Genomic DNA, 19,618 nt, shown 5'->3' with positions numbered 1-19,618 from the left:
AAGCTATATGATGTGTGTATTGTCGTAGTATATTTATTTATTATGGATTTTACTTTGAATTAATTTATTATTGAAGTTATACTTCTTTTGGCGCGTTAGGGAGAAATGGTAAGAGTAAATTACCGCGGAAGACGCGCACATCGTCACGAAAAACCGACACCATGAAGTTAGCTATAGTCAACATTTTAGTTTTTCTAAAAAAGGTTTGACAGTTGGCTTTCAATAATTATAACAATACAGTTTTTCTTTGTTAATGTAATTTTCACTGCAAACGAAAGATACAATTTTTGCAAAGACTTATCTTGTTACAACAAATAATTATAACTTCTAACACGTGTACAAGAGTACACACACGTTTTTTTTTTGTATATTTTGGCAACCAACCACCTGTCTGACAACCCTACTCTGGAATGTGTTTGAAAATCTATAGGCTCAGAGGTGTATGGCTATTTGCTATTTATAAATTTAATTTTTATATTTTCAGCTCAACCAGACCACGATCCAAACACCCAGCATGTGCTATGCGGTGCGGACGCTGATCTCATAATGCTGGGGCTGGCAACACACGAGCCCAACTTCACAATCATAAGGGAGGAGTTCAAGCCCAACAAGCCAAGGCCATGTGACGTTTGTGGCCAACTAGGTGAGTAACACACTGGCCTACTCTTCTTCACTGGATTCTAAAACAATAGTTGGATGCTACGTGTGTTTTCTTATTTTAGCAATCAAACATTACATCTTTTTGCTGGTGAAGAACACATTGTAGGGGAAACTGCATGACAAGGTTGGAAATCTACCAATCAGCTATTGGGCAGCTAGTTTTACTGCTTTATAGTGTATCTACTCACTCACACAAATCTCACTGGCTAATCACGAAATCTCAGGAACTATAAAAGCCTACAAACTAGAAATTTGAAAGGTAGGTTTCTTCTATAAAGTAGGTGTCATCTAAGAAACGGTTTTTAGAAATTACACCCCCCCAAAAGGGGTGTTATAGGGGTTGGAAATGTGTATCTTATGAAATTTTAATAAGGAAAAGGGTTTTCTCTGTGGTTAATTCGCTTTAATGTTGTGTGTCTTCAGGTCACGAGATGAAAGAGTGTACGGGCACAACACCCGACGCGTCCCTCGTGCGGTCGGACCCAGCTTTCGGAAACCAGGACAGTTTCATCTTTGTGCGGTTGACTGTTTTGAGGGAGTATCTTGAAAAGGTACACAATGTTAAAGTTCATAAACATTTCTTAACACAAAAACAAGGATTACTCTATATCTGATACTGTGTGTATACTGATATGTATCAGCGGATGTAATATAGAAACTACCTGAGTTTAGCTTCTTAGACGAAAGTAAATGTTGCACCTAGAGTGCCGTTAAATTTCTAATATATTACAAACATAAAGTCAAATTCAAATATTTATTTATTCAAAAAGGCACGGCAAATAGATGGCACGTCTGACGTGTACATTACATTTAAAATATGACATAGAAGTGAGTTGATAACTAATTTCATCAACTTAAAACTGAAGCTACGAGTGTACCAAACGCGTCTTGGTCTAAGAAGAAGCGCAACAAGCGAAACAACAAACTTAGCGGTGTGTTTTTTTTTTTATCATCATTTCACATTGTCATTTAAAATTATTAGAAGGGTTAGAGCAATAATTCAGTATCACCTGGTATAGTAGAAGTTTACCCCCCGTTTATTATTGCACATAATATATTATTTGTATATTTTTTCCTCTATGCTCTGAGAGTTGATAAAGCTGTGGGAGAAGATAAAATTATATCCTTTCCCCGAGGACATAATTGTCTGTTGCCCATACCAGCCGTGCAGTACATAAAGTATAGCTGCAAAACAAATATGCCAATAGTGTTAACTATAGATTTAAGTCAGCAATAATTCGCAACTTTTTTCACTAACGAATATTTTTAACGACATTTAATTAAAATAGTGCAGTAATTAGTATAGTGCAACCGAAATAATGGTTTCTTTATTGTCAGGAGCTACAAATGCCCAACCTGCCCTTCGATTACGATTTCGAGCGCGCCCTGGACGACTGGGTGTTCATGTGCTTCTTCGTGGGCAACGACTTCTTGCCGCATCTGCCCAGCCTGGAGATCAGGGAGGGGGCCGTGGACCGCCTCGTCAACTTGTACAAGAAGTGCGTCTACAAGACTAAAGTAAGCATGGGTACGTTAATACAAAAAAGTGAAACGAGCGAGCGATTGGACGCGGATGGCCTCATTTGTCGAACAGTGTAGTTTGAAACAACAGTTAGAAACAGTTATTTTAACGAGTCTCGCTAAAGGAGAAGAAACTTTTTTTTTATCCACTACAACTTCGCCCGTGACTTCAATCTCATCTGATGGTAAGTGATGATGGTAAGTGAAGATGCAATCTAAGATGGTAGCGGGCTAACCTGTTAGGAAGGATGGTAGTAATACCCCTAATCGTTTTCTACGCGACATCGCACCGGAACACTCAATCGCTTAACGGCACGTCTAGTCGACAACTAGCCGCGGCCAAAGCCTCCCACCAGACAAGTCTAGAAAAAATTTAGAAATTATTAATTCCTAAATTGCCCTGCTGGGAATCGAACCCGGAACGTCCTACTTAAATTCACGGCGCTCACCGTTGCGCCAGGGAGGTCGTCAACACGAAGCCGTAACATACTTTTCATACTACTGAAGGAATGAAATACAATTAATTGTTCAGCAAATTATAACAAAATAGATAAAAAGAATTAGAATCAAGAAATATTACGAGGGTATAATTATCGCTTAAAAGCAAGCTCTACCAGGCAACTAGCTAAGACGGCCGATTGGCGCAGTGGGCAGCGACCATGCTTTCTGAGTTGGGTTCGCCTCCCAAAACTGGAAAATGTTTCTGTGATAAACATGAATGTTTTTGCGTGTCTAGGTGTTTATCTTTGTATCTGTGTATTATAAGTATATATTCAAACATCAGTTATCTAAGTACCCATAACACAAGCTACGCTTACTTTGGGGCTGGTTGGCGATGTGTGTATTGGCGTAGTATATTTATCCATTATTATTTATAAGTAGGGTTGTAAAAGAGTGCTGAAATCCATTACTCATATGGTTTATTATGTGGTTAAGCAACATCCTGCATCCGGGGGTTAATACTGGCTTCTTCTTAGACGCCCTCCAAAACTCCTAGTTACATGGTATCATTCCTAGTGCCCAAAACGTATGATCTAGTTTTTAAACAATCCACTTTTCACCATCAGGGTTGGATCACAGACTCCGGTGACGTGAATCTCGACAGAGTTCAAGTTATAATGGATGAGCTGGGCAGGGTGGAAGACGAGATCTTCAGGAGACGCCACCAGAATGAGGTCAGCTTCAAAGCGAGAGAGAAAGCAAAGAAGCAACAGAAGGTCAACTTCGGACTGTTGGACAAGACACAGTTTGCACCTCAGGTAAGAATAGACTATGTAATATGAATATGAATATGCCGGTATTAAAAATATCACTTGTGTTGGTGCAATCCTTCAGATTGTTATTTTTAAATTCTACAAAACAAGATAATATATTATAGATTTTCTATAAATCATAATATAAAATGTTTTTTTTTTGCGAGCCTATGTCACGTGGTCAGAAACGCTATTGATTGGTTGAATCTCTGGTTACAGTCTTGTGACGTCATGAGACTGTTAACAATGTGGTACTGCTATTGTTAGAAGGGATTTTATTACTAGAAACTTAACATAGATCATATTCGTGCGCGACAACGTAAGGTCTCTCTTAGAACTTTCCTCATATATCCAAAAATAGTCTATAAACCATTTTTTCTCCAAAGTAAATGTTTCAAAATAGACTTTAATAAGCGAAACTGCAGTTAATTATGATTTTTTACATTTGTATAGACTTGTGACTCAATTTCAGTCACGTGACTCCAAACCGAGCGTTTTAGCGCCATTTTTGTTCATTTGAATTTATTTATACAAAATACTGAAAATCGTGCCGAAATAAACCTATGTAAACTTTAAAATAGTGTTATGGTTGAGACATATAAAACCCTTTCAAATACCTGACATGACTAAAAACTTGAATAACCAGTGGCGACGTCTTCTGAAAACAAATGAATTCCGCACTGTTATTATTAAATTCAGTACTGTAGACTTTATGTAGAAGACAGATGATATAACCGGAAAATCAACTTTGCAATGCGAGGATATAGTTTGCAATTTATCTATATCTCCGAAACGTTATATTGACGTGTTATTGTAAATAATTATTTAGTATTTAGTTTCAAATTATAACGTTGAGTGACGACGATAACAGCAGTAATTTAACTCGAGACATTGTTAAAATAGATTTCCTTATTATAATTTGTCCGGTATTATGTTTCGTAGATACAGATTAATATAACTGCCATTCTCATAAGAGGTTAGCTGTATTTCATCTCAGACAGCATCATCACTTACCAGCCGGTGAAATTGCAGTAAAGGGTGAACAGGTGGCATATAAAAAAACTTAACTAGATTTTACTGTACTTTCTTATTTTGGGCGCCCCTAAACCGCAGGACGCAGGACTTTAGATGCAACACGCTTGCGAGGCTCAGGAGTTACTCTTAATCCCGTGTTACGCTGGGGATTTGTCCCGGCGCCCATGACGTCAGATGTTACATTACCCCAGTCCTAAATAATCACCTGCTTTCAGCGACTGGGCGCAGCTGCAAGACCAGTAGACAACCCTCGACAGGAAGCAGCCAACATTCGCCTGGCCGGAATGCAGGCCGTGACCGCGGTAAGCTGAGTTTGAAATTCGAACTAATAATAATAAATGTTCTTTTTTTTTCTAAGTTATGTGCGTTCTAAGCAATATAAATATCACTTGCTTCAACGGTAGGAACCCTGTATGCCTTAGTTCTCTGTTATGTTCTCAAAGGTGTGGGGAGTCCACCAATTCGCACAGGGCCAGCGTGGTGGATGGTAAAATATACTGATATAATAAACTAATAATATGTTTATTACTTTATTATATTAGTATATTTCATAAGGATTCAACCATGTAAAAATATTAAATCGAAATAAGCATATTTATTTTTCTATACAAAACAATTCAATGATATATCTATTCAAAACATTCTTTACAACAAGTGTTTATTTATGACAACCCTATTGAAGTTCAAAGACCGACACGCGCATAGAACCTACGCTACGCGTCTCGTACTTTAAAGTGACAGGAGTAACATGATTTTATTTAGGTATTTGATGTTAGGGCTGCATCTGATTTCTTTCAGTAAAAACTATGGCAGTGGTTTACTCAAAAGCTATAAGATCATCTGTTTTACAGATAAGTAATCTGACACATTACATTATGTACCTCTAAAGCCTGTGAAGTATTATATTGGTATTCATTGACACACTTTATAAACTAATCTTAACCTAACTACGTGCTTTCAAACTAATATTTCTGACTTATTTGATTCATTTATATATTTAATTCTCATTATTATTAGCACTATATTGTATTGTATTTAATATATTTTATTTGTTCATCAACCGATTGTTTCTATGCACGCCAGCTAATGACTTTGGTATTTAAATGTCATCTATGAAATTCGTGTGTATTATTAAAATAAAGATCTATTTCTATTCTATTCTATTCTTTTCATTTCTATTCTTTTCTATTTTATTCTAATCTGTTCTGTTCTGTTCTTTTCTATTGTATTATATTCTATTCCGTTCGTTGTTCGGTTCTTTTCTTTTCTATTCTAATCTGTTCTGTTCTGTTGTGTTCTGTTCTGCTCTATTCTATTCTATTCTATGTACAGAACGAGCAAGCGGACAACCGCAGTCGGAAGCGCTCGGCTGCCGAGGCGGGTCTAGATGACGACGACGATGAGAAGCACGACGAGGTGCGTCTCTGGGAGGAGGGCTTCAAGGAGCGCTACTATGAGAGCAAGTTCGAAGTCGCCCGGGACAATCTGGAATTCAGGTGAGACTGGGTTTAACATAATATGATGATACTGTTATAGCCTATTAAATTTTTTTTTATTACTAACGTAGACCTTTACACTATATATATGACTATTTTATAAGCTTACGTTTAATACAAACTTAGAACTTTTTAAGGCACATTTCCAAAATATGTTGTCAAGTACGCATGATGACTTATTTTGAAAAACTGCCCTATAATGTTCTTACGTATCTACTATATCCAAAAAATATGTTATTTTTGCAGAATATAAATGTTTTGTAACCGCTCGCCGGGTGTCATGACCGTACACCGATATTCTATAGTCTCAAATTACTCGGAACGCAGAGATTTTCGAAGTTCAAAATTATTTTTATGTAGCAATGACGTCATAATTTTGAAATCGGCGTTGCCCCTGTAGCGGTTCGCTGAATTTTGCAGTTTTTTTTAATTGATAATAAATATTAATCTCATTTCGAATATGAATAGAGTACGTTTTTCATAATACATGAATCATATATCGTTAGATAAATACAATATTTTAGCGATTGTATGTCACTGTGTGGTCACGAGTCCTGTGCGCGGCAGGTACCGCGTGGCGCTGCAGTACGTGCGCGGGCTGTGCTGGGTGCTGCGCTACTACTACCAGGGCTGCGCCAGCTGGAAGTGGTACTTCCCCTACCACTACGCGCCCTTCGCCTCCGACTTCGTCAACGTGCAGGGCCTGTCCACTCAGTTCGAAAAGGGCACAATACCTGTGAGTATAATTCTAAAAGATAGTGAGCGTCACGGATGGTGGAACGGATTCGATTTTTTTTTATCAATTTTCGTTTGATGCTTGCTAGCTGCTTTTTATTTCTATTCTTTACTAGCTGAGCTTTGTTTCACCCGTAAATAGCTCTAAATAAATGTTTAATATATCTATACTAGTATTATAAGTGTTTTAGTAGTATAAATGTGTTTATCATGATGATGACGATGATGATGGTATTCTCATAGTGAGCGTGACTGAACGTATTCGATTTTATATATATATTCGAACAATTTTTTTTTCTCAAAAAGTAGCTGCTTTTTTGTTTCTATACTTTACTAGCGGAGCCCTATTTCACTCGTAAATATCTATAAATAAATAGCTTAAGTATAAATGTGTTTATACAACGGCGGCATGGTCCTTTCTGAGTGCAAGGCTGTGGATTTGATTTCCACAACTGGAAAATGATCGTGTGTGTGTAATACAACATTTATTTATTTTATAATTCAATATTGTAATTCATTATTAATTATCATTTATTTTATTTTATAACATGATTGTTTTCAGAGTCTGTATATTATAGAATTTATGTATAATATTCAAAATATTCATCTTAATGATAGTCATCTTGGCAACCATAACACCAAGCTACGCTTACTTTGGGGCTAGATGGCGGTGTGTGGTCCTTAGATGGCGCTCTTTTAACGCCATACAAATTATAGATAACTTTTACGCGATTGAATAGATGAAAAATCTCGCACTCAGCACACAGGGAGCGTTTGAATTCTCGTAGCTCTAGGAGTAAGTTGGCGAACGAAGTTATCACCATCCCCTTATGTAAACATATATGTATGAACGCTTCATAAGTGCCTGGGGTAGGACTACATGAATAAGGAATTTTTGAATTTTGAATTTAAGCATGGTTTATTTAATGTTTACGATTGATACAACGCTTGCAGTTTCGTCCACTGGAGCAACTGATGGGCGTGTTCCCGGCCGCCAGCTCGCAGCACGTGCCGCAGCCGTGGGCCAAGCTCATGAGCGACCCGGTGAGTACTAGAACGCCTGGTGTTTTTTTTTAAATTTTACTACAAAACTACAATCTGCTCGGAAGTGAAGATGCAGTCTACGGTGCAGTGGCGTGCACTTCGTACATGCACAAAAGCAGTGCCTACCCTAAAATTTATACATTTAACTCGTATAAAAGGAGGATTTTTGCCGTTGCCGTTTTATGCAATTTTCCTGCTGTATGAAACCCAGTGCACGCCACTGATAAGGTTGTAACCACTAACCACTGATAAGGTTGTAACTTAATCGTATCGGAACGCTAAATCGCTTAGCATTAAGCCTTTTTCGGTAGGGTGGTAACTAGCCACGGACGAAGTCTCCCACCAGACCAGACCAGGGAAAATTCAGAAATTATAAATTCCCAATTATCTGCCGCCGGGAATCGAATCCGTCCCTGGTCTCAATAGATCCTCTTCCAAGCAACCTTTGGATTAGGAATACCACGAGAAACCGTTTGGTGGGGTTTTATTTAAATACATACTTACGAATAATTACACACTAATACTTATCCGAACACGAACGACACGAGACGGCAGACTGGCGCAGTGGGCAGCGAGCCTGCTTTCTGAGTCCAAGGCCGTGGGTTCGATTCCCACAACTGGAAAATGTTTTTGTGTGATGAACATGAATGTTTTTCAATGGCTGGGTATTTATCAGTATATTATAAGTGTTTACGTGTATTATATTCATAAAGATATCCATCAGCTATATTAGTATTCATAACACAAGCTGTGCTTACTTTGGGGCTAGAAGGCGATGTGTGTATTGACGTATTATATTTATTATTATTATTATTTATCCAGATTACACACAAAATAATAAATATAAAAAATAATAATATCATACTTACTTAAATATGAGTAAGAATAAATCACCTAATGTCGTCTTTATTGCTCAAGACAAAGGATTTTTCTCTCTCAATGTTGTAACGAAATTACCCTAAACGCGAGCTTAATATTTCCCCTGCAATTAATTCTTTTAAGAAAATCTACTAATAAAAAAACTGTTCACAAACAAAAGATAAAAATGGTACTAATTAATTTTGTCTTTGCATCTTTTTTCAGTTTTCCCCCATAATCGACTTCTACCCGACGGACTTCAAGATCGATCTGAACGGCAAGAAGTTCGCGTGGCAAGGCGTCGCCCTGCTGCCCTTCGTGGACGAGTCACGCCTGTTCAAAGCCCTCGAACCTTACTATAAGGACTTGACGCAGGCAGAGAGTGAGTATAAGTTACTTTAGCTATGCCCCTTTTATAATTAACCTACGAATCGCCTAAATAAAATGCGTAGTCATAAATTTATTGCGTAAAAAAATGTTTCACCAACTCTTCATCACATCATACATATAATATATCTCTATTAGTGACAGTAGTATAGCTACTTAGTTAACTTTTTGTAACCGTACAACAAAATTTGTAATTGTAATTTTATTTTTTATTTTTAAAAAACATTTGCACACTCTCTGTGACAGTCGATTGTGAAGGGTCTGTTTAATGAAATGTGTACTTGTTATGTACCCACAATTTGGCAAATAAATAAATGTTATTATATTATTAGTATTAACCCATTACCGGCCTACTACAGGGCACGAGTCTAAGAACAGCCCACAACAAACTTAGCCAGGTATTTTTTTTGTTATCACCATCTTACAGTAAATTTATATTATGCTATGAAGTTAGAGCAATTTACACATCCAAGCTAGTTATCGTTCAAGTAATCCTGAGCATTATAACTAAAATGTTTTTTGTACGGTTACGTTTTATATAATGTTTGAACTTATTGAGAGCTATATTTTTATGGACATAAATTAAATATTCAGATATGTACTGAATGCACCGTCTGTATTTTAACTTCATTAAATGTATCCTTTAATATAAAGTTAAAATACTACTACTACACACAATAGGGCATTTGACTGTCTTTATTTAACTGACTTCAAAAAGTAGGAGGTTACCGATTCGGATGTTCTTTTATGTATGTGAGAGCGTTGTTTTTTTTCATCTTTATCTTTCTATATATATTTCTTGTGTGCGTGTGTATGTCACTGAACTCCTCCTAAACGGCTGGACAGATTTGAATGAATTTTTTGGTATGCGTTTTGGTGGCACCCTGGATGGTTTAGATTCACAAATCAGCCCGACAGATGGCGCTGGGCTCCGCTAGTTATATATATATTTCTTGTATGCGTGTGTATGTCACTGAACTCCGCCTAGACGGCTGGACTGATTTGAATGAATTTTTTGGTATGCGTTTTGGTGGCACCCTGGATGGTTTAGATTCACAAATCAGCCCGACAGATGGCGTTGGGGTCCGCTAGTTATATATATTTCTTGTATGCGTGTGTATGTCACTGAACTCTTCCTAGACGGCTGGACTGATTTGAATGAATTTTTTTGTATGCGTTTGGGTGGCACCCTGGATGGTTTAGATTCACAAATTAGCCCGACAGATGGCGCTGGGGTCCGCTAGTATATTACATATTGATGGCCGATTGGCGCAGTGGGCAGCGACCGAGTTCGATTTCATTCGGTAATTTGTTATGAAACATCCGTAATGAGGCTTGCGTTCCCGCAGTATACCGCAACATCAAGGGGCACGACCGCCTGTACGTGGCGCCGGCCAACAAGGGCTACGAGTTCCTGCTGGCGCTGTACCAGGAGGCGGGGCCGGCGCTGCGCAAACTCATCGACGACGAGCAGCGATACCCCTTCCGCTGCGAGGGCGTGCGCGGTGACGTCATGCTCTGCAAGGACGACGTGTGCATCGGCGGGTGAGTGCGGGCAACGTCACAAATCCCAATAAAACAATAAAAAAAAAAATGAAACAATCAATACTAACACAATAGCCTGGCAGGGAGCAGTTTTTAGCGATAAAGCCGCCCATTGTACCTGTGTGTTTTATTTAGTGTTTTTGATTTTTTTTTTTTTTTTTTTATTTGGCAAAAACAGTCATTATATGGAAGAAACTTGCTACATATATAATAACAATCTTATATAATATAGACTAAACATTGCCGACAAAGTACAGTTAATTTACAATATTAGAAAATTTTAAAAGCATTTAGCAGAGCAGTAAGGCAAAAAGTGGTGGGAAACGTCTTGATGTGAAACATCTATAGGCGGAGGGTAAACTTGTTTACTTTATACTGTTAAATACTGTACTGTTTGTGTTTGTTTTGATTTGCTCTTTTTTACAATTCATTTCATTTATTTTTATTAAAAATTAACTCTTGTTATAGTAATCACGCAACGGGCGACGCGGTTGTTTGCTCAGTTTGATACTGGTGCAGACTGAAAATCAGCGCTGAGCATTGTTGCTAATGCACAGCATAAGGCTGAGTTTGCCGCCATATGCCATATTGTTAATATTAATTGATAAACATTTAGTTAAAAATCTTGTATTAACAATAGTGAATGGCAATAAAGGATTTCTTATTATTATTAAACCTGATATATGGTGAATTTTTGTATTTCGTATTTAATAATAAAAATGAATATTAATTTTGTAATAAACAGTTGATAATCAACCGACTTACAGAAAGGAGAGGTTATAAATAAACAAATAACTTATATACTACGACAACGCACACATCGCCATCTAGCCCCAAAGTAAGTGTAGCTTGTGTTATGTACAGAATTATTGGACGGCCGATTGGCGCAGTTTGCAGCGACCCTGCTTTCTGAGTCCAAGGCCGTGGGTTCGATTCCCACAACTGGAAAATGTTTGTGTGATGAACATGAATGTTTTTCAGTGTCTGGGTGTTTATATGTATACTATAAGTATTTATGTATACTATTCATAAAAATATTCATCAGTCATCCTTAGTCTATAAACGCAAGCTTCGCTTACTTTGGGGCTAGATGGCGATGTGTGCGTTGTCGTAGTCATCACCATATCAACCCATTACCGGCCCAATACGGGGCACGGGTCTCCTCCCACAATGAGAAGGGTTTAGGCCGCAGTCCACCACGCTGGCCAAGTGCGGATTGGTGGACTTCATACACCTTTGAGAAAATTATGGAGAATTCTCAGGTTTCCACACGATGTTTTCCTTCGCCGTTTAAAGCTAAAGTGCCATTTTAATTGCTTAAAATAAAAACGCACCTAACTCCGAAAAGTAAATGGTGCGTGCCGGGGCTCGAATACAGTCTCCACCGAAAGAAAACCGAAGCGTTACCCACTAGGCTATAGGTGAAGTAGCGATGCGACCTGAACCAATTTCCCCAGGCAACTAGCGTCACCGGTTGTCGGCTTGGCGCCAGTGCTGGGCAACCAGGTGCTGTGCGTGCGCTACCAGGACCCTCAGTACCCGGACGACTTCGTGTTCCCGTCGCGAAGACTGCACGGCGCCACCGAGCCCCCTCGGGTGTTGAAGCCCGGCAACCTCTCGCAACAGGAGAACAGGAATTGGAGACCGCAGATCGGTAAGTGTTAACTCTCATCATCATCATATCAACCAATAACCGGCTCACTACAGGGGCGGGATTCGTCGATATATTGATTCCGCTTTGTTTCTTACCGAAATAAACTTTATTCATAATGAAGTGTTTCTTGCACGCAGGTATGGTCCGGTCCAACACGGTTGCGTCGCTGGAGGCAGCCGGCCACCGCATGTTGGGGCACCAGCTGTCCCGCTCGGGGGCCTACTCCAACGTTCCGCCGCCGCAGCAGTTGCAGCACAGTGAGTGCAATTTTTTTTTTAATTTACGCAATTAAATATCACTTGTTTTAATTAACGGTGAGAAAAAAACATCGTGAGGAAGCCTGAATGCCTGAGATGTTCTCAAAGGTGTGTGGAGTCCATCAATCCGCACTGCGCCAGCTTGGTGGGCTACGGTCTAAACTCTTCTCATTGTGTGAGGGGACTCGTGCGCTGTAGTGGGCCCGTAATAGGTTAATGTGATGATGATACAACAGAATCGGCAACAATGGCACTAAGAACTAAGAAGTCGCAACAATCATCCCCAAACTTTTAATCTAATCTATATTTCTAATAAAGAAATAGCCGAAATAATAAATAAAATAAAAATAAAAATTGTTTATTTCGTTTCTTACACGTAAATGATACATGTTGTGGAGACCTCCCAGTAAGCTTCAAAATATCTGTGTCAGGAGGCCTCACTCTTCTATAGCAAAGACAAGATAAAATAAAAATAAAACGATTGAGTAGTGTGTCTTGGTGTGTATGGTGTGTTTATGTTTGGGTGTGTGCTCGTGTGTGTGTGTGCGTGTATGTGTGTGAATATACTACTAGCTATATTAAATTAGGATTTTCCAATAAACTTCGGGAATATAAACTTACAACTTGTCGAGTTGACGTTTGGTTGACGTCCAAAAACAATGCGAGCGTTTGTCAATCGTCCAACATGTTTGTTGGTAAACATAATCCGGGGCACGCGTCACATCCGGTAATTGTGTCACGCGCCCCGCCCCCCGCGGCCGATCGCAGCCGTAATTAGTGACGTTATTTATTACTCGCTCCCCACTCGAGCGACGCATTCGTTTGTGAGTGTAGAGTCATTTTTAATTAATAAAATACTACGTACGCTATTGAAATAGATTACCCGACAGCGTGTTGTCGGCTCCTTTTTTATTCCACTACAAGCGAGCTTATGATTGCTTGGCGTCATTGTTGATAGTGTAAATAAATAAATAGTAAGTGTAAATAGTAAATAGCCACGGCCGAAGCTTTCCATCAGATGTGACCAGAAAAACCCATGGAAGTTATAAAATCCCAAATTGCCCCAAAACTGAGGCAACTGAAGTGTCTAAAGGTCAAAGGCGTAAAGCTATTGTATCACTTCAATATACTGCAGTGGTGAAATGTGGCAACTGTAGTGCCGCGGCGTTGTCTTTATAGTGTCGGCATTTAGTACAAGATCAAAGCGTTAAACTACTGTACCACTTGCATGTACTGTGACAACTGTAGTGTCGCGGCGTCGCGTGGTTTCTAGACTGTTGGCATTTAGCATGAGATCAAAGGTGTGGAATTACTGTATCTCTGTCGTATACTGTGGTACTATGCTATGACAACTGACGTGTCATGGCGTTGTCAAGACAATGTCGGTATTTAGCACGAGATCAAAGGAGTAGAACTACTGTATCTCTTTCGTATACTGTGGTACTATGCTGTGACAACTGCCGTGTCATGGCGTTTTCAAGACACTGTCGGCAATTAGCACGAGATCAAAGGTGTGGAACTACTGTATCTCTTCCGTATACTGTGGAAAATGTCGTGTCTCGGGGTTGTCTAGACGATGTAGGATTTTAGCATGAGGTCAAAGGTGTGGAACTACTGTATCTCTTTTGTATGCTGTGGTTCTATGCTGTGACAAGTGTCGTGTCACTCCGATGTCTAGACAACGTCAGCATTTCGCATAAGATCAAAGCTTTGGAACTACTGTATCTATTTCGTATACTGTGGTATTATACTGTGACAACTGTCCTCCGCACTAATTAACAAGCCCGCTTGTTCCTCGTTCAGAAGTCAGAACAAAGGTCCGATCAACTAGACAAAGCACAGCCTCGCCTGCTAATTGGTAGTCATTGTTTGTTATTTCAAACTTAAACCTTATTTGTTATGCGTTAGAGTTCAAATTCAAGTTTGCGGCCATTAATTTGCCTTTTTACCCGACTGTGGAAGGGTTAAATCAAAGTTTTGGAACAGTGCGCCTCGCAATAAAACGTGGTCACCAACTTTCGGCTCATTAGGCCCCAGCTTTGACAAGCATTGCACTCAGTTTTGCCCGCGTTAAAACACTAATTTATTAAAGTAACATTATCAATCTTTATATATATAATTCTTGTGTGCGTGTGTATGTCACTGAACTCCTCCTAAACGGCTGGACCGATTTAAATGAATTTTTTGGTATGCCTTTGGGTGGCACCCAGGATGGTTTAGATTCACAAATCAGCCCGACAGATGGCGCTGGGGTCCGCTTGTATCTTATATAATAGTGTGAATAAGAGCTACAGTAGCGTGTTTTTGATCTTCGAACTAATGGATGAATACACTCTAGTGTGCACCTCAGAGAATATTCCCAAAAATACAAATACATACTGGTGGATTACTAAAGAGGTATAGATATGTTGTACCACCATATTGTGTTGTTGTTTATCTTTAATAAAGAGGTAATGTTTGTGTGTTTGTTACGTTGTAAGGGGTAATCTCTGGATCTACTGAAACAATTTTCAAAATTATTTAACCAATACAAAGCTAAGTTATTGTGGAGTGTCATAGGCTATATATTAACCTGAAAACTGAAAAGAACTTTTAGAGATATAGATGCGTGCGATGTGTGAACGGTAAACGTTACGCCAAAACGACGGAATTAAGTCGTTATTGTCAGAATTGTTTCTTTAAAGTTCTAAAAACAGTCCGCGACAATATACGACTATATTTTAAGGTTAACTCCGCTTAATTGTTTATTGTTAAAAAAACATAGGTTCAAGTTATGTATATACTTCTGCAAGATACATAACTTCTTCTTAGTTCTCAGTTAAAACTTTTATTATTCTTATCATTTAACGTGGACATACAAAAACTAACTATACCTACGCTAGGTATAAACCTCTCTCCTCGGTGGTCAATCGAAACAAAAATCGAATTCACAGGTAAAGCAGGTAATCGAAATTGTAGCTACAATTGCTATATTTATTACAGTTGTTATATAGGGTTAAGGCCTTAGTTCTCCACGCTGCCCCAGTGGATTGGTATAATGCAATTAAATTAAAAATGACTGTAAATGATGTTGGTGAAGAGCAACTGCTGAGTTTTTGGCTTCTTCTCGGCAAAATCTACCTTCCCAACCGGTGGTACAGAACTGCAAACAGGCAAACTTGACGTTTCAAAAGTGCTTATATCAGGCATACTTGAAATAAATTAATAATGTTTTTTTTTTGTATTTTGTTAAGCATGAATTACCATCTATGATGATTATAATCCAAGCGCAGGTTTAGATACATATATAAAAAAAGTTTTCTTATCTCATCGATCCATTAGTACGAATGCATGGGATATAATCTTTGGCTTAAACAATTTTTAGATCGATTACAAAGTAACAACGGAACATGCAATTACCGAACTAAACATTGGCATGATACGTTAAATTCCTTTGCCGCGGACAGAGAAAACAAAAATTACTAACACAAAGACGGCTGAATGGAATCTATTATACGAAATTCCAAATTCAAATTGGCCTATCGTCCCTCAGGGCATTGACGTGTAATAGCGCGCGAAAGCAAACAGGAAGTGCGAAGGGACGCCATTGTCCGATGCAGTGTCGCCAACTACGAAAATAATAATTATCGGGGGTTGCGAGGACAATAGGCGTCGATGTAAGAACACCGTCGATACAATCATCGATAGACATGTATCTTAACACACGATGCTCTACATCCTAAGGTAATTCCTATAAGTCCCACATAAGATAGGTATTCATAGTAAGGCTTTCATCCGATATATCGTTAAAAAATACTCGAAAAACTCGAAAATTAAAACGATAAAATATATATAAATATAAAAGATAAGAAATTTTAAAGGTTAGGTTTGAAGTTGAAGTTTGTCTAAAAACATAACAACACAACATTTATTTATTTATTGTTATTAAAATTTAACTAGAACGGACCCAGCCAATTACAGTAATTAAATCTATTGTTTGCAACACAATATAAATTAAAATAAACTAGAATATTTGACAAATCAAATGAATTGATTACAACACTAAATAGCATGAAATAAATTTGATGATTATGGAAAAAAAAAGTGCAATATTATAAATTCTCACTAAAATGTAGGATCAGACTTAAACGATTAGCCCATTTATCAGCAAATATGTACCGTAAGGGGACTCCATGAACACATGCGTGTTTAACGCAGCCAAAGTCAAACATGCCTATCTATTGCGACGTTATGCCAAGGACGTTATGCCACATATATTTTTAATCCACTACAAGTTAGCCCTTAACTACAACCACACCTTGTAGTAAGTTATGATGCAGTCTAATACCATATTAAATAATAAATAAATAAATATACAATACACACATGGCCACCTAGCGCCAAAGTAAGCGTAGCTTGTGTTATGGGTACTAAGATGAGTGATAAATATTTTTATGAATAATATACATAAAAACTTATAATATACATATTAACACCCAAACACTGAAAAACATTCACGTTCATCACACAAACATTTTCCAGTCGTGGGAATCGAAGCCACGGCCTTGGACTCCGAGGGTCGCTACCCACTGTGCCAATCGGCCGTCACTCGATCACAGGCTGATCTGTTAAAGATAAGGCAGTTATTTGAAACTCAGACTCCTAGTCTGTTTCTACGCGGTATCAGGTCGGAATGCTAAATCGCTTAGCGGCAAGGTAGGTACTTAGCTACGGCCAAAGCTTCACACCAAATACATTTGAACAAATCGATTGTTCAAATCTTAATTCTTTTAAGACTCCATAATGAGACTGCATTTGTATCTTGAGTTTAGTGTATCAATGTCAATAAGGCCGTTTTTTTTTCACAATAACGGGTCGATCGGCTCAAGTGCTTCCTATTATCCGGTTGGAGAGGATTACGCTACAGTATCGAGCTTTTTTCTTTTTTTTTATGCTTTTTTTCTTTTTTACCGCGGCCTTTATCCAGCTGTTCGAGGTGTGCTAATGCGTATTTTAGTTACTCTTATTTTTTTTTTCATTAATCCGCTAAAGATATCTTTTAACCTCTTCGATGTATTTATCGAACAGAAGTGCTACTTTTTTATATTTTTAAGGTGCTTATGACATTTTTTATACAGTGCCGCATATCAGGAATGTGAAACGTACTGTTTCGTTAATATTCCATCAGAAATAGAGCGATGATAGCCTAGTGGTTAGAACTACGATTTCACTTTCGGGAACCCGGCGCGTACCTCTTTTTAATTTTTTGAATTATATTTATTTAAGTGTATTTAGTTAGAGTTTGTGTTAAGGAATTAAAATATCACTTGTTTCAACGGTGAAGGGAAAACATCGTTAGGAAACCTGCATGCCGGAGAGTTCACCATAATGTTCTCAAAGGTGTGGGCAGTCCACCAATAAGCACTGGGCCAGCGTGGTGGACTACGGCCTTAACCCCTTTTCATCGTGGGAGCAGACCCGTGCCCTGTTGTGGGTATGAGGTAGATTTGAACAATTGCTCTAACCAGGTTCCTTTTTAAATAATTTCTAATGACAATGTGAGATAGTGATAGCAAAAAGAACATCCGGCTAAGTTTGTTGTGGGCTTGATCTTAGACCAGGGCGCGATTGGAACCCTCGTAGCTTTAGTTTTAAGTTTAAGATTGTAGTTAATAGTTATCACCATCACTACTCACTGCTATGTACACATTTTGTATATAATCAACGCATCAAAAGTGCCATCTATGTGCCTATTTGAATAAAGACATATTTGACTTTGACTTTGACTTTTGACTTTGATGATGATGATAGAATATGGTTCAAAGGGTACATACCACAATAATATTACAAGATGTCATGTTGGAAACGCGGTAGTCAGATTCTGACCGTGACATCCAACTTGACATATCGTCGTACCTTCGCAGTCCCTTCGTGACCACGATTGACAAGTCTCATAATAATATCGTGGTATGTTCCCATTAAACTATATTTAAGAAATGTCGATTAACCACGAAAATCTCACTTTAAAATCTTTAATAATGGTGATGAATTCAAATATTTAATTCTGAGCTATTTTATTGTTTAAAACTAAACTATATTTTGATTTGCATCGGAATGCGCTGTAAATCGGATCGGAACATAAATAAATGGTACGGCGAGACCTGTCACAATAACGGCCCTACCTTCCTGCCGAACAAAACGCACGAACACACAGAATGATGCGTTTATTGCCTCATAGCTTTTATTGCGAAATATTCAAAGTGCAATAAATAAAAATAAAAAACTCATAACTTGACTCCCCAATTAATCACTTTTTTGTTTTCGAATCAATTTGAATCCAGACCAAACAGAACGAGCGTCGTGTATCTTATAACAATAGTATTAGAGTTGATATTCGCAGGTGACAATGGATATATTATACGCCAGTAGGGGGCGGCACGTGGCCTAATTATGTGTACACCCCCCAACTACGGGTTTTCCTTTAATTGAATACGCTTATTTGATTTTTGATTGACATCACTTAAGTAAGTAAAGTGCGGATTGAGAACGAATGACGTTTTATTTGTATTTCGTTGTCTTCTTTAACGATGCAGGAAACCGTAGAAAAACCATAGAACCATAAAGATAGAAATCGTATAGGTCCATACTCCAGATAGTTTTAGGGATTTGCATAGGTGCTTATAGCAGTTTTACACAGGTATTTTTAAATTCATAAACTTCTCATTCTAACAGTCTGTCAGACCGCAATTTCAAAATTGGAGAGAATATTTTTTGAGCAACTGAGAGGTGTACCAAGAATGCTTTCTAAATGCACGTAGCTTTGAAAGGTTATGTGCGTTAATGGTAAAAGGTTCATGTCGGGAACCGAACTCATTCCTCCCGATAGGGAAACTGAAGTTTATACTACTTAGGAGAGAATATTTTTTGATCAACTGAGAGGTGTACTAAGAATGCTTTCATGGTATTTAATTGCATAAATTAAAAATGCACGTAACTCTGAAAGGTTATGGACGTTAATGTTAAATAGTTCATGCCGGGAATCGAACTCATTCCTCCTGATAGGGAAACTAAGGTCCATACTACTAGGCTATCGCCGTAGTTTAAAAATGACCAATACTTAAATTTGCCATGGAAGTAATCGAACCCATGGCCCGTTATTCACAAAGCCACGCACAGGCCGCTGCGTCATCGAGG

The 19,618-nt window shown here is 38.3% G+C and overlaps 1 protein-coding gene across 1 annotated transcript in view; it reads left to right on the top strand.

The window, feature by feature from the left end:
• Window positions 1–19,618, top strand: part of LOC120631965 (5'-3' exoribonuclease 2 homolog) — a 37,520-nt gene that overhangs the window by 2,419 nt on the left and 15,483 nt on the right. The window contains exons 5-16 of the mRNA XM_039901679.1: window positions 485–643; window positions 1,084–1,211; window positions 1,999–2,178; window positions 3,249–3,440; window positions 4,685–4,771; window positions 5,802–5,965; window positions 6,533–6,701; window positions 7,655–7,744; window positions 8,828–8,984; window positions 10,339–10,534; window positions 11,992–12,188; window positions 12,326–12,445. Of these exons, the coding sequence (XP_039757613.1) occupies window positions 485–643; window positions 1,084–1,211; window positions 1,999–2,178; window positions 3,249–3,440; window positions 4,685–4,771; window positions 5,802–5,965; window positions 6,533–6,701; window positions 7,655–7,744; window positions 8,828–8,984; window positions 10,339–10,534; window positions 11,992–12,188; window positions 12,326–12,445 (1,839 nt within the window). The remainder of the gene's footprint in view (window positions 1–484; window positions 644–1,083; window positions 1,212–1,998; window positions 2,179–3,248; window positions 3,441–4,684; window positions 4,772–5,801; window positions 5,966–6,532; window positions 6,702–7,654; window positions 7,745–8,827; window positions 8,985–10,338; window positions 10,535–11,991; window positions 12,189–12,325; window positions 12,446–19,618) is intronic.

This window comes from Pararge aegeria, chromosome 19 (genome assembly GCF_905163445.1).
Source record: "Pararge aegeria chromosome 19, ilParAegt1.1, whole genome shotgun sequence".
In the NCBI taxonomy this organism is placed as follows: Eukaryota; Metazoa; Arthropoda; class Insecta; order Lepidoptera; family Nymphalidae; genus Pararge; species Pararge aegeria.
This window is presented reverse-complemented; position numbering and strand designations above follow the sequence as displayed.